The 22,976-nt window shown below is 39.7% G+C and overlaps 2 protein-coding genes across 3 annotated transcripts; one reads left to right on the top strand and one right to left on the bottom strand.

Annotated features, from left to right (window-relative positions):
- Positions 1-5,793: 5,793 nt before the first annotated feature.
- Positions 5,794-14,082, top strand: LOC146273933 (NACHT, LRR and PYD domains-containing protein 3-like). Its single transcript, XM_084704443.1, has 7 exons — positions 5,794-6,082; positions 6,526-8,305; positions 8,480-8,647; positions 10,468-10,638; positions 10,935-11,108; positions 12,010-12,056; positions 12,608-14,082. Exons 1-7 carry the CDS (start codon positions 5,794-5,796, stop codon positions 13,141-13,143), a joined length of 3,165 nt encoding a protein of 1,054 aa, XP_084560569.1. The 3' UTR covers positions 13,144-14,082.
- Positions 14,083-19,269: 5,187 nt separating this feature from the next.
- Positions 19,270-22,971, bottom strand: LOC146273932 (uncharacterized). 2 transcript variants are annotated; one of them, XM_084704295.1, is made up of 7 exons: positions 22,859-22,971; positions 22,658-22,702; positions 22,389-22,436; positions 22,215-22,286; positions 21,797-22,002; positions 21,446-21,605; positions 19,270-19,420 (listed from the first exon to the last, which is right to left on the bottom strand). In XM_084704295.1, exons 5-7 carry the CDS (start codon positions 21,965-21,967, stop codon positions 19,326-19,328), a joined length of 426 nt encoding a protein of 141 aa, XP_084560421.1. In that variant the 5' UTR covers positions 21,968-22,002; positions 22,215-22,286; positions 22,389-22,436; positions 22,658-22,702; positions 22,859-22,971; the 3' UTR covers positions 19,270-19,325. The 2 variants fall into 2 exon arrangements, with proteins under 2 accessions (XP_084560421.1, XP_084560420.1); XM_084704294.1 differs by lacking the exons at positions 22,658-22,702; positions 22,859-22,971 and adding an exon at positions 22,540-22,632.
- Between the last annotated feature and the right edge of the window lie 5 nt (positions 22,972-22,976).

Below are 22,976 nucleotides of genomic sequence, written 5' to 3'. Positions count from 1 at the left end.
AGAAAGAGTGTAGTAGGACAGAAACCAAACCTCATTTTGAAAAAGGTGATTACGGAATGCTGTGTCTGTGTGTGCCATGAACTGTAGCATACAGTAACATATACTATGTTCTACAATATTGTCAGAATGTCTTCTTACAGTCACTGTACTGTTGCACGGTATGATACAGTAATCCACCAGACCTGACCAATCATGCAGTGCATTGCAGTCAATGGATGCATGGGTGCTAAAATATGTTTGTGTGTAGTATACCGTGTGTTGTGCTGAAACAGCTATTATGTGTACACTTTTGAACATGTGTATATTACAGTATCTTGTTACATACCTGTTATTTTTTCTAAAATAAAGGTTCAAATTATACCCACCACTCAACAATCAACTTAAAATAGGCTATTTATAGGCCTATTTTAAAGCCATGATTCGTTGGTGTTGAGTAAAGCAATGAGTGTTTGCACATGAGGAGTAAGTGTGAGGCACGGATGAATTAGTGTGGCATTTTGATTGGTTGTGTTTGAAAAAGGAAATCAAGATGCTTCCCGTTACAATTTTTTGTGTTACGTGGAGAATTGTGTGTTGTGTTTTGCAAGAAGTGTTTTATGAAACTGAAAACTGAGTCAAAGGCCCTAAATGTGTGTATGGTTTTGCAGATTTGAGGTGTGGTTTTGGTGTTTGAGTGTCAGGTTTCAGAAATTGTGTGAAAAGTAAGGAATTTGTGTGTAAGCATTTGAAAAAAAACTGTCATTCTACTCGTTTTGTAGAGAACGCGTCTTTGTGGGGTTCAGTCAACACCCACCATGACACATGCTGAACCACACACTTTAACTTTAAATATGAATTAGTATCTCACAGTAACAGTAGGCAGCTTTAGATGGATAAAACTAGTACTGTGTATTCTATATCAGCTACAGTATATTAATGATGTTCTGATGTGACAGTACACCCAGGGCCCTCCTACCTGAAGGGTTAAGTAGTAAACAGCTCTCATGATGGTGTCTTTACCACTAGACTTTGACCTGTTGTCTTGTACCTGTGACGATAATGTTCCAGAGACACTCCTTATTGAGGGAGCAGCACAAACGGCATCAACAGATTTCTTCTTCAGCACGAAGGACAATGCCTGTTTGACTTGACGTTGTGTTTGTAAATTCAGACAAGCAGAAAGCAGAGGTATGTGATTTTAAGTGAATGACCTACGATCATCCTAAATGGAGGACCAGGGTGTGGTCAAGAGACACAGCTGAACCGTTGGAACATTCGGTGAAGAACCATATCCACTAGGGAATGAAAGATTTAAATGGGTTTCATAGTAATAGTTGTTTGTCAGTAGTTAGTTTGTCATAGTACTGAAGGTGATTTTCTGTACAAATGTAGAGTACAGATCCTTTGTCATTCCTGTTAATCATTGTCTACAGTACAGATGTCTACTGGACTGGGTGTTATTACAGAACATGTGATGACAGAGAGAGCAGTTTCAGAGAAGGCAGTAAAGCTGATTTAGATAAGATTACACTGTTCATTGTCTCGAGTCGAGGATGTTGAAAATGATAATTTATTTAAAAATTCAAAATAATAGAATCTGATGTTAAATTGTCCATTGTAGAGTGAGACTTGGCTGATGTTGTCTCTCTCTCTCTCTCTCTCTCTCTCTCTCTCTCTCTCTCTCTCTCTCTCTCTCTCTCTCTCTCTGCATAATAATCGCACACATGCCACTGTGTGTCTCACTCCAGTGTTGTATGAATTGTGATAGGGTTTAAAAGTGTGATATATGGAAAAGTGTATCTCTGTGCATGGGTTGGTTTCAAAGGGGTTTATGTTCACGTTTAAAATGAAGTCGTACATAATCAACTGTCTCACACGTTTCTTCAATACTAATATTCAAATTGACATATATACTTTTAGGTAATCTGCAGTAAGGTACGCTAACCCCTTCTTTCTCTCTGAAGTGGGAGGGAGACTGAGTTGCAGGAGAGTGTAAGGCAGGACAGACACCAGGAGTCTTAACCATAAAGGGGGAAAGTGGAGCTACTGCACTAAAGCTTTGTTGTGTTCAGTCACAGTGGGTAAACTAATGAGTTATCAGCAGTGAAAGCTTTGTTGTGTTCAGTCACAGTGGGTAAACTAATGAGTTATCAGCAGTGAAAGCTTTGTTGTGTTCAGTCACAGTGGGTAAACTAATGAGTTATCAGCAGTGAAAGCTTTGTTGTGTTCAGTCACAGTGGGTAAACTAATGAGTTATCAGCAGTGAAAGCTTTGTTGTGTTCAGTCACAGTGGGTAAACTAATGAGTTATCAGCAGTGAAAGCTTTGTTGTAAATGACCTGAGTTGGATGGCAGAGAGTGAGATCCCATGATCACCAGCCTCTGGCGTGAGGTCATGGTCAAAAGTGGTCACAGTGAGGCCAGGCATGGTGTTACTACAAGAACTGCATCATGTACGGATCTCATAAACACACAACATTATGTAGGTGTAAAGACAGAGGGAGAGGTGCAGGGGAGAGACAGGGGAGAGGGGAAAGAGAGGGAGGACTGTTTATAGTGTACAGGCAAAATAGAGGAGTGGAGGGAAAGGAAGGATGAGAGAAAAAGGGAGAAAGAGTAGAAAAGAGGTCAATATAACACACATGACTGTGTATATGGGACTGTAAAGTTTAATCTCCAGTAGAATGACCGGTAGAGTGATCCACTGCCACAAAGCTACAAAAGCCTGTTTGGCTCAGAGGTACATATGATGACCAATAGAAGTTCTCACTTTTCATTTACAACCATTCAGTTTGACTTTGTACAATCCTGTGTGGAATAGAAGGAATCACGTTTCCAGCCTGAGTTTCTAGCAACAACACCTGCCGCAGAAAATGCAAACTCTGGGCAAGCGACTCCGAGGATTAATGCGACTCTGTTTTCAATACTGCTAATAATGCTGTCTGCTTTGTTCAGACTTTGTTAAATAAAAAAGATTGTTTATATTTTACTACTTTATGGGTATATCTATATATCTGAGTATTTTTGATGAAAACATAACCATATGAAGTAACATAGAAAACTGTATTATATTGAACTATACAGTATCTTAATACATTCGGTCAAGTTAAATATCCTATATATATCCTACCCGTTCAGGGTTCGGTTTAGGATTATATTGCAGTAAGTAAAATAGTCTGGTTCGGTACATAAGTAAACACCATTTTGCTACCATATACCTAGCTATAGCTTAGCTTCATTTTGCTCCTAGATTCAAACCTAGCCCTTGTAGAGCTAGCTAACCACTACACTTCTGCCTGACATTTTACAACATTATTTATTGATTAAAGAGTTTCTTGATTGAAGAACTTGCAAGTCCGTCTTGCTGTATAATAAGGATTGATCATGTTATATGCAAGTGACACTGAGTATTCAGTACAATATGTGCTATTGCTGAGGTAAACCCATTAAATGTGCCTTCTGGGCATAAGAGTGACCACGGTGAATTGTCTTAGAAATAAATTAGTTTTCTTAATGTAACGCAAAAGTAACATAACCCCTAACTCTCTACAGCAAGTAACTAAGTAACGTAACTAGTTACTTTACAAGGAATGTAACTAGTAACTGTAATTAGTTACTTTAAAAAGTAAAGTTACCCAACACTGATGACCAGACACTGCTACCATGTCTGTATATAAGTTACTTGACCAGACACTGCTACCATGTCTGTATATAAGTTACTTGACCAGACACTGCTACCATGTGTGAATATAAGTTGCAGACATCTAACGTTAGTTGGTTATAGCTACTCATATACAGACGACTAACATTAGCCTGTATTTAATCCGTGGGTCAGGTTAAAAAAAAAACACCAGAGCCTGCCCACAACGTGTTAAGGAAAATAAAGGCCTTGTTTACTGTGAACATGTTGTGAATAGTCTTAGTGGTGATGTATTGAGACATCACCCTGGTCTCAGTCAGTCAGCATCATTATAGGTGTCATCAAGTTTTTCTTCCTGAAATGCTCATTTTGGTGAGAACTGTTTAGACTACAACAGGAAGTCATAACATTCTCAAAGATGGTGTATCTGAGCTTTAATGTTTTGTTCTCTGAGTTAAGCACACCTCACCTGCTCATATCATTGTGTCACTTCTGTGTATCTGTTGTGAATCTGAAGGTGATCGTTTCATTGTGTTCCCTAATTATGTATTATCAAGTCATGAGTTGCTGTCCATTCTGCCAGCCTGTGGTATTACTGTATACCTCAGCAACACTACAGGAACACAGTGTTAGATCTCCCTCATACACAAACACATGCAGTAAACACACTTCACCCTGACATGATCCATCTGGTGTCTGAGCAGCATGTTCTGTACAGGAGTCAGGACACACAGGCTGCATGGTTGCAAAGTCACTAATCCAAATCCAATGTCAATGACAGAGTAGACCAAAGACAAACTATATTCAGTCAGCACCATTGTGTCAACCTTTCTAACTGGACAAATCCCTCAGTGTTTAACCCTGGTCTCAACTTGTTTTCTTTCTGTTGCTTTCCCTCTTCCTCTTTATGCTACTGCTCTGTTCCAGTTGGTTTCCCTCTTCCTCTTTATGTTACTGCTCTGTTCCAGTTGGTTTCCCTCTTCCTCTTCATGCTCCTCGTCAGTTTCAGTAACACAGCTCAACGAGAGAACTGTTTCTCAACAGGAAATGTCCACTCCCAACCTGCACTCATGAAGAGAAGACACAATACAGTAAGTGTAACGTACGTTATTTTATTGATAGCAACAGAGGAGATTTTATTAAATGATTTACAGAATTCCATGCACCTCAATTAATTGACTTGGTGAACAGCACTGTTGGGTGCTTGTTGTTTACTGTGCTGATTCACTATGATGGGTAGTTACCTGGTGTAAACCTTCAGACCTTCAGTCAACTTAGATCTAGTTCAGACGCACTTTCTGGTGGGTCAACAGACCAAAAGACTGACTTTACCAGACTGTAATTTATCAGTATCAGTTATCTCCCTTGACAACACAGTTTGTATGGTAGAATTCTCACTGATATCATTAGTATCCAGATTCAGTCTTTATTGCAGACCCCTCACTGATATCATTAGTATCATTAGTGTGTAGCATATAGTAGGGCGTGCTTGTTTAGTGTATATTATATAGTGGGGCTGTGTAGTGTGTAGTATATAGTGGGTTTATGTAGTGTATATAGTGTTTCCATGTGTTTAGTCTTTCAGAAACAGTCTGGTAGTTTCCTTTTGTTGAGGTGACAGGTGAAAGGTCATTCCCAGTGGCCCATGTTGTTTATTCTCTCTGGTTTCCAGATCAGCGCTGATAAAGAAGTAGAGACAGATATAATACTGAGGCACAACCCTGGTCTCTGGTCAGCTTTGTCAAATCCATGATTGTAAATGTGTTAAGGTGAGAGTTGAGAGCTGTCATGTTCTGAGGAGAGAGTTTCATTTGATACAGCAGACTGTAGCATGTTTAACTTCTTCATTTGAACAGCAGTCAGGGTACAGTATGTAATATTCAGGCTGCTATTCTGCCTACAAAAAAAATTGTGGATGTGGTTCATGCTAGCTTGGTGAACTTGAACATTTTAAAACATACATTTCATAGTTAGAAAATTAGGAGATTAGATCCATCTTTAATAGAAACAGAGAGAAAGAGAGAGTGAGAACAATAGGATATTAATTTTATAGTTAGAACAGTGGCATATTAGTTTCATTATTAGATTTCATTTAATATCAAGAGTTAAGTATGAAAGAAAATAACTTATGTAATGTCTATGCAACACACAATCCACTCTCACCAGTAATCTACAATGGCCACAAGTGATATAGAACACCTCCTGGAAACTCTTGAGAAGCTAGGGAGAAAGGATCTGAAGACGTTTCACTGGCACCTGCAAAATAAAGTTCTGGATGGGTTTGATCCCATCCCAAAGAGCAGGTTGGAGGAAGCTGCCAGAACAGACACCGTGGATATGATGGTGGAGTCATACAGACTTGAAGGAGCTCTGGAGATCACTGTGGAGATCCTGAGGAAGATGAGGTTAATTGAGCTTGCTGAGTCGCTGACGACTGAGACTGGAGGCCATGCTGCTCTTCCTGGTAGAAACCCCTCAGAGCATGGTAAATAATCTGACTGATTGTTATCTGATGATATCAACTTGTAATTTAAAAGATAAAGAGTTGAATGATAGATAGTTAGATACATGAAGTAAATTACATTTGGCAATAAGTACAATCATAAAGACACCGTACTAAATATAAATTACTTTTTCACAATTGATTTAAAATATTTTGGCCCAGTTTGGATGGATTAAGCCTAGGCCTAGATTAAAAACCTTTTAAATGGAGATCTTTTTTCTATTTTTTTCTGACTTTGGATGAAGTTACTTAATCCATGTCCTGGAAACTGGGCCTATATTGAAGAGGCTATGATATTAGGCTGCTAATTTGCTTTCAGAATAGAAATACCTTTATTTTCTCCTAATGATGGAGTTCACATGTATATGTTCTTTCTGTAGATGAATATGCAGAAAACATCAAAGACAACAAACGCAAACATCAATTACTATTAAAATCTAAGTATGAAGAAATTGTTGATGGGATGAAACAGCATGGCAAGAAAATATTTCTTGACAGTATCTACACAGAGCTTTACATCACAGAGGCTGGAGGTGGAGAGGTCAACGACCAACATGAAGTGCGACAGATTGAGGGAGAATACAGAAAGATTCGAGGGTCGGAGAAAACAATCAAATTCAACAACACCTTTAAATCCCAACCTGAACAAAACAAACTTATCAGAACAGTTCTAACCAAAGGAATTGCTGGCATTGGCAAAACCTTTTCTTCACAGAAGTTTACTCTGGACTGGGCAAACGGAAAAGAAAACCAAGACATCGACTTCATTTTTCCACTCCCTTTTCGACAGCTGAATTTGTTTAAGGAAACAAAGCACACCTTGATTGATGTGATAAAAAAGTGCTTCAAAGAAATTGAGAAAGAGTTTCTTGCTGCCATTTTTACAAAGGGACCAAAAAACAGGAAACAATTGAAAGTTCTGTTTATCTTGGATGGTCTTGATGAGTTCCAGATGCCCCTCGACTACAAGAACTATGAGAGCTGTGAAGATATCACAGAGCCAAAGACCATAGATGTGCTGCTGACAAACCTGATCATGAAAGATCTGCTTCCTTCTGCTCTTCTCTGGATAACGTGCCGACCCGCAGCAGCCAATGAGATTTCTGAGTGTGTTGACCTGGTGACAGAGGTACGAGGGTTCAATGACCCACAGAAGGATGAGTACATCATGAAGAAATGCAGTGATGCGATCCTGGCCAAGAGAATTCTCTCACACATCAAGACATCAAGAACACTCTACATCATGTGCCACATACCAGTCTTCTCTTGGATTTCTGTTACAGTCCTTGAAGACATGCTGAGAACAGATAAGAAAGAGATGCCCAAGACCCTGACTGAGATGTACACAACCTTCCTGGTGTTACAGACCAAACAGAAAAAGGTGAAGTATCATGGGAAAACTGAGACAGATCCACACTGGGATGAAGAGAGCATTCAGATCATTCTGTCACTGGGAAAACTGGCCTTCCACCAGCTGGACAAAAGCAACCTGATTTTCTATGAGAAAGACCTGACAGAGTGTGGCATTGATGTCTGTGATGCCTCAGTGCACTCAGGAGTGTTCACACAGATCTTCAGACAGGATGGTAAAGTCTTCCAGGAGAAGGTGTTCTGCTTTGTCCATCTGAGCTTTCAGGAGTTTCTGGCTGCTGTGTTTGTGTATCTCTCATTCATCAACAACAATGAGAATCTGATGTCTCAGTCCACCTCAGTCACATCTGACTTCCACCTCTACAAGAGTGCTGTGGACAAGGCCTTGCAGAGTAAGAATGGACAGCTGGACCTTTTCATCCGCTTCCTCCTGGGCCTCTCAATGGAGTCCAATCAGACTCACTTACGAGGCCTACTGTCACAGACAAGAAGCAACACTCAGAGCCATGAGGAAACAGTCCAGTATCTCAAGTTAAAGATCAGAGAGAATCCCTCTCCAGAGAGATGCATGAATCTGTTCCACTGTCTGAATGAACTGAATGACCATTCTCTGGTGGAGGAGATCCAACACTACCTGAGCTCAGGAAGTCTCTCCAGTGAGAAGAACCTCTCATCTACACAGTGGTCAGCTCTGGTCTTTGTGTTGCTGACTTCAGAAGAGAAGAAGGACGTGTTTGACCTGAAGAAATACTCCAGATCAGAGAAAGGTCTTCTGAGGCTGCTGCCAGTGGTCAAACACTCCAACACTGCTCTGTGTGTATGCATTTGAACAATTTTAATAATAATTAAATTAACTATAATTAATAATTATTATTAATAATAATAATAATAATAATAATAATACAACTGTAATTTGTAATTATCATATGAACCTGTCATATGCACTATGACTCTGATGATATATTTTGTTCTCCTAATGTAATGTAGGCTGAATGACTGTAACCTCTCAGCACGGTGCTGTGAAGCGCTGGCCTCAGCTCTCCCCTCCTCAGATCTGACAGAGCTGGACTTGAGTAACAACAACCTGGGGGATTCAGGCATGAAGCTGCTCTCTGCTGGACTGGGGAATCCACTCTGCAAGCTGGAAACACTGAGGTCTGTATTCCTATGTTACATGACACACCAATGTCTATTTTACACCACACACCGAATCACACACCACACACGGGTTGTAACTTTTTGGTTTAGTCAAGGTACAAGAGGGTCAGCCAAATGATTTTCCACAATAATCCACAAGGCAGAGTCATTTAAGTACAGGGCAACAGGCAGGCTCAAAGTCAAGGCAGGCATGAGGTCAAGACCAGGGGAACTAAGATGCAGAAAAGACTAAAGGAGATAGAGAAAAACACGCTGGTACTGTAGCCTTGACAAACAAGAACTATTAACATACTACTTTATTATATTAATGTAGATTGACTTGGGCAGTGTGTTTTGTATCTGTCTGCTGGAGCAGTGGTTCCTAACCCACCTGATTCAAATGAATGGTCATAAGCGGGCTTCTGCAGAGCTGGATAACAATCTATTCATTTGAATCAGCTGTTTTGGAGAAGGAAAACATGGAAGAACATACAGGACAGGGGTTCCCTGAGGACCTGGGGCCCGTTCTCCGTACGTCACTTATTACATCCGAGATCAAATGACATATCCAAGATGACGTCATCTTACTAATCATGGTCTGGTTAATTTGGTTCTTCGAACACCCATGTTGTTTATAATTAGTATAGCTGGATTGAGTTATGCGTTTTTCTAAAAGGGGTACGTATCGATTGTAGAAACCTTGATCAAAAACGCTGCTATTGGCTGCTCACATACAGTAAGTCTATGGCTGCTCACCATGGACAAAAAGAGTGCTCCGTTTTTTCCACAACAGAGGAAACAGAGCAACAGCTTGTTAGAAGGTTACTCCAAATTTGAAGATTTAATCAGAACGCCAGGGAACACCTCAAAGTCTGCAAAATCCAAGAAAGAGGGCTTGCAAAAAGTGGCAGACCAAATTAAATGTGTGGTGACCATGTTACATTTAGTCATTTAGCAGACGCTCTTATCCAGACTTACAGTAAGTACAGGGACTTGGGAGATGTTTTATTGCTTATTACAGTAGGCTAGGCCTATGTTTTTGTATTTTCACACTTTGTTTATCATCTTTAATGTCATATAATGTGGTTTCAACAAATGTATGATGTAAATGACACCCTCACAAAAAAAAACTATAGTCTCTCCCTCAAAAAGTATAGGCGAGTAGCATATTGCGCTGTGCTTAAGGTTCTATCTATCACGCAATGAGCAATTAATTTGGTTTCATGTTAAATTCAGCTAATTATTCTTGCACTTTCCACAAAAGGGTTTTTGTCGGACAACACATGTCTGTGACAGACTTCCTGTATCACCTCTGCTTGTAAAGCCGCAATCAAATCTTGCAACATAAAATAAACCTGCTCCCGAGCAGGTTTAAGCTAAAGGACTTGTTGCTATGACAGCAAGTCCAGGATGAGCTTCAAATAACCAAACAATCCAAGATCATGACAAATCATCAACAATCAAATCCAAATCCAGGAGAACGGGCCCCAGGGGTGGGAATCACAGAGCTAGAGAGCTGTTGTCTATTTGTCTCTATTGTTGCATCACAGGTTGTTGGTTTGAAATAGCCAGAAAAGGATGTAGTATGTAATACATTATAGGAGTATTGTACTACTTTGTACCTGGATGTACAATTCCTGAACAACTATAGGAAGGTAGAATTCCATTTTAGATTTTGTTCATGGGGGGAAAAGTCTACCAACCTGGACAGACAGTCATCTGACTGATCAAACCTTCTTAGTGTTTGAGAGGAATGTAATAAGACTGTTATTTTTTATTTCTATGTCCAGAAAGTTTAGCAGTGTTTTTATATCCTTCTTATAATAACCTTTCTACAGGCTGTCAAGTTGTCACATCACAGAGGAAGGCTGTGCTTTTCTGAGCTCAGCTCTGAATTCAACCTCCTTCCTGAGACAATTAGACCTAAGTAACAATGACCTGAAGGACGCTGGGATGAAGCTGCTCTCCTCTGGACTGGGGAATCCACACTGCAAACTGGAGACACTAAGGTCTGTATTTATGTTCAACATGAATTAATGGATGCACTTTTGGGTTCATTCAAGTCAGGTTTGGGACTTTAATCTTGTTATTTTGGGGGAACAGGCCTCTGGTCCTGAGGTTCCATAGAACTACTACCATTAAACTGAACACAAACAACTGAAATAGGGAAAAGGTCAATCTGTCTAATGAGGGGAGGTGCAGCTATGACCAGCTATGATGTGCATCTGCCAAATGAACCCCTCTGTGCTGACTCACTCTGGAGGCCCAGATGGATTCTGTCACTATATTGATCCTCTTTCTACAGGCTGTCAGGCTGTCTGGTCACAGAGGAAGGCTGTGCTTCTCTGGCCTCAGCTCTGAGGTCCAACCCCTTCCACCTGAGGGAACTGGACCTGAGCTACAATCATCCAGGAGAAAAAGGATTGAAGCTGCTCTCTGCTGGACTGGAGGATCCACACTGCAGACTGGAGAAACTCAAGTAAGGAGCTATTTGTTTTATATATACCTCCTAATGTAATGTTGCTTAACACTGAATATACATCTAATTATGTTAATAGGCCTTGCATTTCATGAGGATACAATTAAAAACTGCATGTTTATTTATAACACTGGGTTAGTAATAGGTAAACATGTTATAATCTACAATATAGTGCAGTTATGATTGTATAGCTGTAATCAAATCAATCTGTGCTGTCAAGGTTGATGGACCTTCCTCAGCGTAATGCCCAGTCATGCTCTGTTATAAAGGAGAAGAATGTGTCAGTTGTTTTACTATTCATTCTTTTTTCTCATGAGTTGAATGTACATGTCATACTCATTATCCTACACAAGAATATCAAAACAATGTACATGGGGAGAGAACAGTGTAGTCTGTGGCAGTAAACAACATATCTTTATCATTCTGTGATGAAGAGCATGATGTTATACTGTACTTTAAACTATGTTCTGCAAATTATCTGGCACTGAAATGATCTATTGAAAACGTTCAACTGCCCCCCCTGTCCTTTTGTATGTCATATGAATATGAAACAAACAAAAGGTATGAGGGAAATGTTTTCTTTCATACCTTGGTGTTATAATAATCAAAACGGTCCTGACTGCTATGCTAGATCGCTTTAATCTATGCAAGCCGAACTTTCATTGCACTGCAAAAAAATATTTTGTACATACACTGTACTCGGTGTTTGAACAAACTCAGATCAGCTGTTCTGGAAACGATAACTCTGAGCTTTCAATCTCAGGGTTCATCAAGTCAAAGTTCAGGGTTAGGCTCAGAGTTTGTAAAACCTGCTACAACATGTTTCCTTATAAAGTCAGTTGCTAAGTCACTTATCAACAGGTGAAGTGTATTTTCATAATTCCTTTGCTTATCCCTACAGTGTCGATCATGGTGGAGAGTGCTGGATCAAACCTGGCCTTAGGAAATGTGAGTGTTGACTGCTACTTGGTTGTACTAGACAGGGACATACAAAAGAAAATACCATAAGTGACTTAAGGTTAAAAAGGGACACACACACACTGTAAACATTACATTTCGAAGCAGTAATTTAACACTATTATCTGAATACTGTGTGTGTGTGCATCTGTGTGTGTTATGTCTCTCCCTTCTTCTCCTCCTCTTTCCCCTCCCTTACCCTCTTCCCTTCTGTTCTCCACCCCTCTCCTCCCCTCTGGATGAGGATAGCGAGAGAAAGAAAAGGGGGAATCAAAGAAAATGTGGAAAGAACAAGGACAATAGAAAGATTGAGAGATGTGGACGGAGAGAGGTAGCAAGTGAGGAGGGAGAACAGAATGAGAGAGAGAGATAGAGGAAGAGTGGAGAGAGAGTGGTAGTCAGATACCAGTAGTAGGAAGGGTGGAGAGATCGTGGTAGTCAGGTAACCGTGAAGAGGATGAAAGGGGGGGCAGGAAGAAGGAAATATTCTAAGGTGAATATTGATGATTAGTAATATATTGTAACTTGGTCTCCCCCATCAGATGCCTGTGAGCTCACACTGGACCCAAACACAGCACACAGAAACCTCTTTCTGTCTGAGGAGAACAGAAAGGTGACATGTAGTATAGAGAAGCAGTCGTATCCTGATCACCCAGAGAGATTTGACTACCGTCTACAGGTGCTGTGTAGAGAGGGTCTGTCTGGGCGCTGTTACTGGGAGGCAGAGTGGAGTGGAGGAACGGTTCATATAGCAGTGACATATAAAGGAATCAGCAGGAGAGATAGGGGTGCTGACTGTTGGCTTGGATTCAATAACAAGTCCTGGAGACTATACTGTGATGACTACAGTTACTCTGCCAGGCACAATAAGAAGTTCACTGTCATACCTGTCCCCTCCTCCAACTCCCACAGAGTAGGAGTGTATCTGGACTGGTCGGCCGGCACTCTGTCCTTCTACACAGTCTCCTCTGACACACTGACCCACCTGCACACTTTCCACAGCACATTCACTGAGCCCCTCTATCCTGGGTTTACTGTGTACAGTGGGTCTTCAGTGTCCCTGTGTCAGGTTGAATAGCCCACACACACTCACACACCATGGCCACATATGTTACACGCTCTGGTGAAAACGAGCCGTTGTCAGCCAAGGTCATTTTTATGTTTTTTTGCAGATTGTAACTTTTGAATAATGTGTCATACATTGAAATCAGAAAATATTTGAAGATACACATATCTGAATGTACAACTGGGATGCTCTAGCAGAGAAATCCCCCAACAAAGATTCTAGACATTTTAACGCCTTTTCTTAATAATTATAAGTCCCGAGTACCAGTCATTTGTGTTTATCACCCTATTTCTTTTTTATTACCCCAGGAAAAGTTAGTTTAAGGCTATTTTCCTTTTGTTTCAAATGCTGCTGGCTGCATTTCTCTGTCTTTCAAGGCAGTGAACGTATGGCAAAAAAAAAGACAAAATCTGCCGATTCATTACTGAGGGGGGATATCACACTTTGAACTGACTAACAACCTACATATGAAACATTACAGCTATTATAGGCTGATCGACCTCTATGGGAACTGTGCTAGAAACATAGCTTACTGAATGGAGTTGGAAAATAGGGGTAGAGTTTGCTTCTGTTATGACATAAAGGGCATAATGGGGCAGCTACAAAAAGGAAACCCTGCGCAAACTTCAGGTACAATGACTGTCTGTGGATACTGCTGAAAAAGCCCAGGTGTAGCAGTGCTAATAAGCTCTTTGTTGACTCAGGGCTAAGCACTTTACAGGCTCTATTGAGGAACCTGATGGTTAAGTTTATGTCTCGACTTGATGAGTCACAAAACTGTGTTATAATGATGCTCACCAGTCCCAGGTGTGGCTCGGTCAGATATCAATCATATCTGTGGAAACATTGGTATGGGTGCCTTTTAAAACTCTCATGAATAGGATTATGTTTGTATGTGTTTATGTATCTGTTTTATGTTTTCTTTATGGTGTATTTCTTGCTATTGGGTCTAGAGCCTGTAATAAAGTTTTAATAAAATAATGTTAACTGTTGATTATCTGTCCTCCTAGTTGTTGTTGATTGGCTTGATTTTTCAAATGCAAATTTAGTTTGCACACAATGCGCTATTGCTCATGCGGAACCTAAGATCCACTTTCCCAATGTTACAGTAATAAATAAAAGGAGGAATTTATGAATAAATGTGAGAACATGTGACACTTGCATCTCATATTTGGAATAAGCCTACTTGGACCGTGCCCTGACAATAAGTGATGAACAATAAATGTTTTGCCAGGATAACTGATCAGACCATTGAATGTGTATGATGTTCCTGTATGTTTATACATTTGATTCGGGACAACTACGTGATTATTCTCAGCCGACACTAGAATGTTGATAATGTCGGATTACGCATTTACAGACCAAGCAGCCTAACCCTCAACGTGTGTGATTCTTTATCGTAAATTAAATTTTGATGAATTATTGAAGGGCTGGACAAAAATCGTTCAACGAAATAGTCACCTTTGACAAAAGGCCACTTCAGTTTCCAACCTTGCCTTGGCTGAGTACAAGAAGCGCCATCTAGCAATCATGAGAGGACCATTGACCCCCTAAAAGTAGCCTAGGGAAAACCGTAGCATGACACACCCACAACTCAACTGGAATCTTAGGTAAACAAGAACAATATATGAGTATTTAGTGATACTAACATGTTGTTTATTATACTGAGTGACTTCTTCAACAATTTAACTTTTGTAATATGCAAGAAAAGGAAAACAAGGTAAAAAAATATATATATATATACGTAATTCAGACAACAGACCCTTTTCACCAGAGCATGTCACATATGTTTATGAAGATTTAACAATATAAAGTTTACGTTTACATTTATTTATTTAGCAGACGCTTTTATCCAAAGCGACTTCCAAGTGAGAGCTAGGTCAATGAACATAAACACCGAGATAGCTCCAAAAACATTGCGGGGAACCAAAACATGAAGCATACATTGTGAAAAGCAAATGCCAATAAGAAGAAAAATTAGAGCATGTAGTTGAACCAATTACAAATTAAACAACATGAACCTCCAAAGTATACCTGAGGAAAGCAAGCAACAATAATATAATTCACAGCGAGTACATTAGTAAATCAGTTAAAAACTAACCAAGTGCAACAAGTCACTTAATAAGTGTCATTGTGTTCCTAGAAGAAATAACCAAACATCGTATCCAACAAATCTTCAAGTACTGGTGTACGCCTGGAACAAGTGCGTATTTAGCCTTCTCTTGAAGGTGGAGAGACAGTCAGTGTCTCTGATGGAGGTGGGGAGATGATTCCACCATTGGGAGGCCAGACAGGAGAAGAGCTTGTGTTGGGAGCAGGCGCTCTTCAGAGATGGGGCCACCAGACGGTTGTCAAAAGAAGACCGTAGGTGGCGGGTGGGGGTGTAAGGCTGGAGCATAGACTTGATGCAGTCGGGTGCAGTCCCATTCACCGCTCTGGATGTCAGTACCAGGTCTTGCGTGTCGTCAGCAGTGGTAGGAGAAGCCATGGGAGGTGATGATTGGTCTAAGTGAGGTGGTGTACAGAGAAAAGAGGAGGGGTCCAAGGACGGAGCCCTCTGGGACACCAGTGGAGAGCTGGCAGGGGCCTGACACTTTGCCTCCCCAGGAATCCTTGTAGGATCTTCCCGACAAGTAGGATGACATTCACCCTTCACTTTCCCCTCTCCCCTCCCCATCTTAACTCCCTTCTCCCTACCCTCCTTTTACCCACTGCTTCCTCTCCATCGCTTCTCCTTCTCTTTCTTTCCCTTTATGTGCTACTAGTGCACAGTGCCCCTGATACAGTCTGTGATTAAGATGTCAGTGAAACACACATTGAGATTCCTTGAACTATAGAGATACATGGACAATGTTTGAGTCAGTTGTCATAATTGTAGGCCTAATTCACCACACAGCGCTTGTACGTTTGCAATGTGCTGACAATTTTTACATCAGTAAAGACATTAATTTATGCAACAACATTCACTGATCTATACTGAAAGTATATCCACTTCCGCTCTGAAAAGGGGCAGTTGTCGGCCAACATTATTTCTATTTTTTTTACAGATTGAGAGTGTAATATTTCAAACGATGTCATACATTGAAATCTGAAAATAGTTGAACAAGATATGCGTATCTAAATGTTGATAAATCTGGATAGCTCTAGCCCAGGTATTCTGCTTCAAAGATATTAAACCTTTTCACACCTGAAGAGAGATTAGATTGTTATATGTTAATCATTAGAACGTTGAACGCCGATTATTTCACTGCAGTGAAGAAAAGAAAAAGAAAACAATATTCACACTCAATCAAATTCTTATGACTGATCCTGTGTTTTAAGACCCAGTATTTTTGTACGGACTACAAATCTCATCTTTTGAAAACTGTCTGAAATATTTTGCCTAATCACGGTTTACCAGATCAAAGAAAAATGAATCATGTGCACAATGCAATGCCCAAAATTAGCCTATTCATTACATTTTTTCAGAGGATGTAGCCTAAAAAAAACATTTGACAAATGTATGCCGCATACACAAAACGCTTACTTGAAAGTTGACACATCTTGTGAAACATTATATCTAAAGGGGTGATATAATGATTTTATAGGGTATTTCACACTGTTCCTTAAGGTCTCCGAATAGGATATGTAACATTGGTTGGGATGAAAATGGCCTGGGTGCTGTTCTATGTGCCCTAATGCAATCCTGTGAAGTACCAAGAATGAACGAGAGGTTTCTCCCTTTTATGGTATGCTCAATGCCCAATATTTAGATGAGCTGCACGTTGATTGTTTGGTTTACAACGTCCAAAGCTGCGGAGCAAAGACGCAACATGGCCAACACTGAAACATCCAAGGTGGCGATACCATGGAGACGTTAGGTGTTGAACCATACATGTTTGAGCCTGAATCAGAGGAATAATCTGATGTAGAGGAGCAACCAGTTGGCCATAGATTGGAAATGACTTCAAAGTGGTAAGTTTTGTCATTTAACATTTACTTGAATTTTCAACATGTAGCCTAACATCACCCGTTAGCTGGAATACTAGTGTAATACTCGCACTTCAGTGTCATAGCCTAAGCATAACTTTGCATTAGGTTTGTTTTTAGCATTGTAAACAACATAAGTTATTAATTTGGTTTATGTAAATTTGGGGGCGTGGCAAGGGTATAGACCAGAGCCAAATAAGGTATAGCCACCGAGGTACGTCAACTCGGTGCTTTGTTGGGAATCGCCCGTTTTACAGCGGCAGTTTCAAATGTGAGATTTGCATAGGAAAGTGCTGTCAATGGGACTTGAGGTTTACTTTGTGTCCATTTTACCCACTGAACTGTCGTTATTCAACTATGACAAGATAAACTCGGGTTTGCATTCTATCACCACTTTAAGCAGACATACTAAAAACACGAAGCAAAGAGAACAATGTATACCGTATTTCTTTGAATAAACGCTGCAGCGTTAATTAAATAACGTTAATTTTTGGTGCAGCGTTTATTCGAGAGCGGCGTTTATTCGAGGGAGGCGTTTAATTAGTAAGAGATTTCGTGAATTGTAGCTGCTGTGCAGCCATAGACTTTGTTGCTGATGCAGCTAAAAACGCAGGTTTCATTTACAACTGCTGACCTACTTGTCATTTTTTGTTTGTCTATGAGTGGAGCAACTCCCTTTCTCATTGTTAGTTTTTTGTTTGTTTGTTTATTCGCATTTATACAATGATTAAAACAACATGAAGATACAAAAGAAGAAGAACAAAAACATGCAGGTGAAACGTAATAGTAATAGTCAATATCATACATTAATCAAACTAAACAAAAAATTCCGAGATAAACAAATAAAATAAGTCAACATTTTACCATAAATGATCTATATGAATTATAAGGTAATAACACTTGTGAAACAAAAGTGAAAACAAAAGAGAATTGTTGAAATTTTACCAGAAAATACAAAATGAAACTCATTTTATATTGTTGAACATAATAAATACGTGATTGATACTAAATATATTTAACAAATTGCAAAATAAATGAGTCGAAATGATGCATAGAAGTGTTAACATGTATATCAGGTTGTCAAATATCAAAGAAAAACAGAAAACCAAAACAAGGAAAACAAACAAATCAGGTGAAAGTAGTGCTTGGATGTTCAATGAAATCTATTTTTAGAGGTTTTATGAAAACGGGGAATGACAAGCAAGATTGTTGCAGTTGGTTATCAATTAGTTGTGTGTTGGTAGTACAACTGTCTCAAATTCAAGTGTTCTACATTGTGTATAAATCTGAAGCAGCATGTCTAAACGTTCATACACGTTAGCTTTCAAACAGAAAGCTGTGCAGAAAGATATGTACATGTGTAATAAATGCTGGGGTTGAATTTAACCAATTAAATAACCATTTTATTATTTATTCTAGGGCAACATTTATTACACAACATTCGTTTTTAGTGCAGTGTTTATTCGAGGGCGGCATTTATTTGTAGAAACAGGTATGTGGTGAGTCTGAGTAATATGTGGAACATATGTTCCATCTAGAATAGGCTTATATTACTAAAAACCAAATGAAAGGAATACTAGACAGTGATAGGATTGATTTTGATTGAGTTCTTAATTGGACTTGTACCCCATCCTGCAAGTTTTCTAACACTACTGCAATGTCTTAGCTCACACGCTCACGATGGGTTGTCACAAAGTATGACAGATAGTTGCAAGCGTGCACAAGTCTCGGAGCTAGGAGCAAGGCGAGCCACTGTTCTGCGCAAGACCGGACGAGCCGGAACTGGAAAGATGATGCGGTCCGTTTCGTGCTCTCAGTTGCCTCACTGTGCCACAGCACTTTCCATAGAAATCAATGGGGACGCCATCTTTAAAGAGCAGGCTTGCTGTGTCTACTGTATATAATAATCTGCTAAATGACTAAATGTAAATGTAAGTCTGTGTATTCCAGATGTACATGATTACATCATAATAGAAGCTACATCATTCTTTTGTCTTATAAAGGTCGTTGAAACATATTATGTGTTGTTTTTTCATCTGCTAGACTAGATTATTTTAATGACGTTTAGCCACGTCTATCAGACATACAGTATAAAAAACTTATATCAGCATAAACAGGATATAATTAGCCTGTAGTGAGCGGTAAATAAGACACAGCATGTACACTAAATTATATATCAAATGTTTATTAAATATGGGCTCATCATTGGAAATTGTAGGATTAGGCTATTTCCGTCCGGACGCCAATCTTAAAAAATCTCGGAGACACTTCTCAGCCTCGGCCTCAGTGGCATGCACCATGTGGATTCTCATGGCAGCCCCTGCGAATGATAGAGGAGAGAAACAGGATTATTTGGTATTTATAACAAAGCATGTGCTTTTAGGCTACTCTGGTCATGATTCAGAGGGCGTCAAAAAGTGAGAACAGCTGGTGGCCAGTCAGCAGCAGGAGACGCGCAAACTGTTCAAGAGCTTTCCAGGTTATTGTTCCTCTGACGTTTGTGTAGTGAGGTCAGCCAAACCACATCAGACAAACCTAATAAGACCTCTTGACACCCTCAGTATGCTGATTACCAACCAAACGCCGATGTAAAGAAACCATATAGTTGGGGGGGATCTGCAGGTGAGGCCCTCCTGCTAGCTTTCAAGCTTCAAAGGGCCTGCTTTAGACGATTTGAGCAACCATTTGTGCTCTCAATTTCAACAAAGAACATACCTTGATCAGGGCTGCGTTTCCCGATAACAACGGATCGTAGCAACGATCGAGCAAAAAACGAAACCATCGATATTTTCCTACGTGCGTTTCCCAAACATGCTCGTAAGGAGTAGGCTAATCTATGTGCTTTCATGAGCTACGAATTTTCAAGAGACACTTTAGCTACGATGTCTTTGGGAACGGCCCGTAAAACTAATATTCGTCTTACGATGGATTCTACGATCAATTTAGGCTTACGATGCTTTCGGGAAACGCAGCCCAGAACTTTTGAGGAAAGTTCTTCAGACTTCACTTTTACCACAAGACTAGAAGGTGGAGAATTATTAGAGGGATATTTGTGTAAAGTATTTGTTTTAATGTTGTGTTTATTGAAATCTTGATTCTTATAACGACTCCTTCTTCCTGAAAGGTAATCAAGACATTCTTGGTATGTACACAAAGCTAACATAATAAAACAATCATACAACTATGTTCTAACTGTACCAAGATGTCCAGAACTATATTTGAACAATCCTATGAACCAGCTTGAGACCAGTTCACACCTTTGGTAAGTGTGAAGGAAGAAGGGGGAATTGATAACCCAGCTTCATCCAATCAACCTCTGACTCCAGACAGGTCATCTTTCTAACTCTGAACTGTATAAAACTCTGATATGACAATTGGTATATGACTCCAGCGAAACCAACCATGGCATGAACGCCATCAGGATTGATGTTCCAAAGCACGTTGCCAAGCTTCTCCTGAGATTCAACCTTATAGTGATTGCAACACTTTCTGGATGTTTCTGCAGAAGTAACCAAACGCAATTCTAATTGCGACCTGACTGAGATCCCGCAGACTCAGTCTCATGATCCTGCAGCGCAGCTGCGTTTGATTTTAGGTTCTTCAAAGGGACCTTTGACGCAAACCGCCCTCAACCTCATTGATCAATCCTGAACAAACGTAACTATGGCTAACGCTCTTTCCTCCCCGACACGCATTGGCGTGAGCTCTGTTTATGATTCGCAAGAATGTAATCATTCACTGTACAATTTCTGTCTTTCTTTAAGTTAGACCATTTCATTTTGTTTCAATCTCTCATATCAAATTCCTAATCTAACTTGTTCATACTACCCATGTTTACCTTACTTTAATTAAATTATTGTAAAGATATTTTGATGTGTGAGTGTTCACCAATGTTACAATTGGCTCTAGACTCATTCTAAGAAGATGGGACTGATTATTTATTACATATTAAACATAGGATCCCTTAATATCTTAAACCAATATTAGGGTGGTGCCCTGAGACTTTATTATAATTAAGTATTTCTATCTTAAACAAGCAGACCCCGCTACATTTATAGAATTCTAATTTATTGTTATGTATCCTTAATTATTTCCCTATAATATAGCTTGTATATTAGCTGAACTATGCGCATAAAGCTAATTATAGCTAGATGCTAGACTTAGCCCAATGACTTAGCCAAATACTGCTTAATTCAGTTATCCAGCAAAGAAGAAGAAGAAAAAAAACACGGGTCAGGTGTCAAGGAAGATACATTTAGGTTCTGGGAAAACGAGTAATGGCAGCAAAGGAAATCAACCACAAACATAATATGATTCTACATAGCCTACATTCTCATGTACTTACCAATAATTACTGCCGCACACCTTGAGGCTTTCAGGCCCCTCTTGTCTCCTCGGCCACACCAGTTCAGCTGTTTAGCCAAGCCATTGGCAAACACTTTTTGGGCAATTCTCCAGACAGTCTTTTTGATAGTCTGCCCTCCACTCTGGGACAGTACATTGATCTGAGAAAAAGAATGTTCCAAACAAAGCAAAAGAATGTTCCAAACAAAGCAAAAGAATGTTCCAAACAAAGCAAAAGATTTAAAGACAGTTTAGAGTAGTGATGCCCTTAGACAAAAAGTAGCTATAATATTAGCTATTGTAACAATTTGTAAACATTTATTATTTTTATTGAAGAATATTCAAATCTTACCATCTTCTTCTTATTTTCTGAGCTTTGGAGATGCTCCTCAAAGCTGTCAAGGGCCTCTGTGTCCATGAGGGGAATTTGGAGGCAGTCATCCTCTTGCTGTGGCTGACCTCTGTGTCCACCCTGCACCAGGCTCTCCACCATGGACGTTAGATGGCCTATCCGAATGTCCATCTCCCGGATAGCCTCTAGTAGGACTCTTTCGAAGGCTGCATAAACAAGATGTGAGTATTGAAGTATTTTTTCTTCTGGTTTATATTTTGGCTCACCAGACAATTACATTATTTATAACTATAATATTTTAGGTTCAGGAAGAAGGGATGAAATATATCACAATATGATAACATTTTAATACATTTACATGGATTCACAATAATGACAACAAACATGGGACCCCACATGTTCAGTGTGTTACACTTACGTGTGCACTGTGTGGTGGGATAACGCTGCCATCCCTCCTGGGTGTTTTCCCTCGTAGAGAGTTCTTCAACAACTGAAACCAAAAAACATAGTCTCTTATCCAAAAAGATACATGTTTGCTGACAATATTGAGTATCCTATGATGATTGTGAGGAGGAGCATTGGTCTATCTTACCATGGGTAGTAGGTGTTTGTCCCCATCTGCCTGGCTGAGGGTTATATTCTGTAGAACGGAAACAAAAGGAGCAGGAAAATGAAGAATTTAGTGTGTGATGTGGATTGTTGTTTTTTATGCATGGTTTATATTTGTTACTCAACAAGCTTACAATGGGTGGTTTGCATATCCTCTTGAGGATTGGGATGAGTGTGATGTACTGCTTGGAAAAATAAGTGATGGTATTATCACGCTCAGAATATGAAGATAAAGTTTAGGTAAATACTCACGGGTGTTTGATGGGGTGGCTGCCCAGTCTTGCAGTGTAGCTAAGTCTATTGGTTTTTGAAATGACAGAGAAGCATACCGAAAATAAAAAAACATGTAAATGGTTTCTTAAATAGTGAGACAGTTTGTGTCCTAATTGCTTAAATATAAGTGTTGTCACATAAGGACACCATGTTTTCAAACAATACTGATTTAGTTCCCACCATTTCGCTCTAGTTGTGGTGGTGAGGGGGGTGTTGGAGCACTGGTCAGCTTTTTGGGAGGGTCTAGACAGGAGTCTGGGGCCTCCTCTTCAGAAGAGGAATAGCTTTTTCTTCTACA

Source organism: Hypomesus nipponensis, chromosome 9 (genome assembly GCF_054491055.1).
Source record: "Hypomesus nipponensis isolate SF chromosome 9, ASM5449105v1, whole genome shotgun sequence".
In the NCBI taxonomy this organism is placed as follows: domain Eukaryota; kingdom Metazoa; phylum Chordata; class Actinopteri; order Osmeriformes; family Osmeridae; genus Hypomesus; species Hypomesus nipponensis.
The sequence above is the reverse complement of the archived record's forward strand: the minus strand, read 5'-3'. Positions and strand labels throughout refer to the sequence as shown.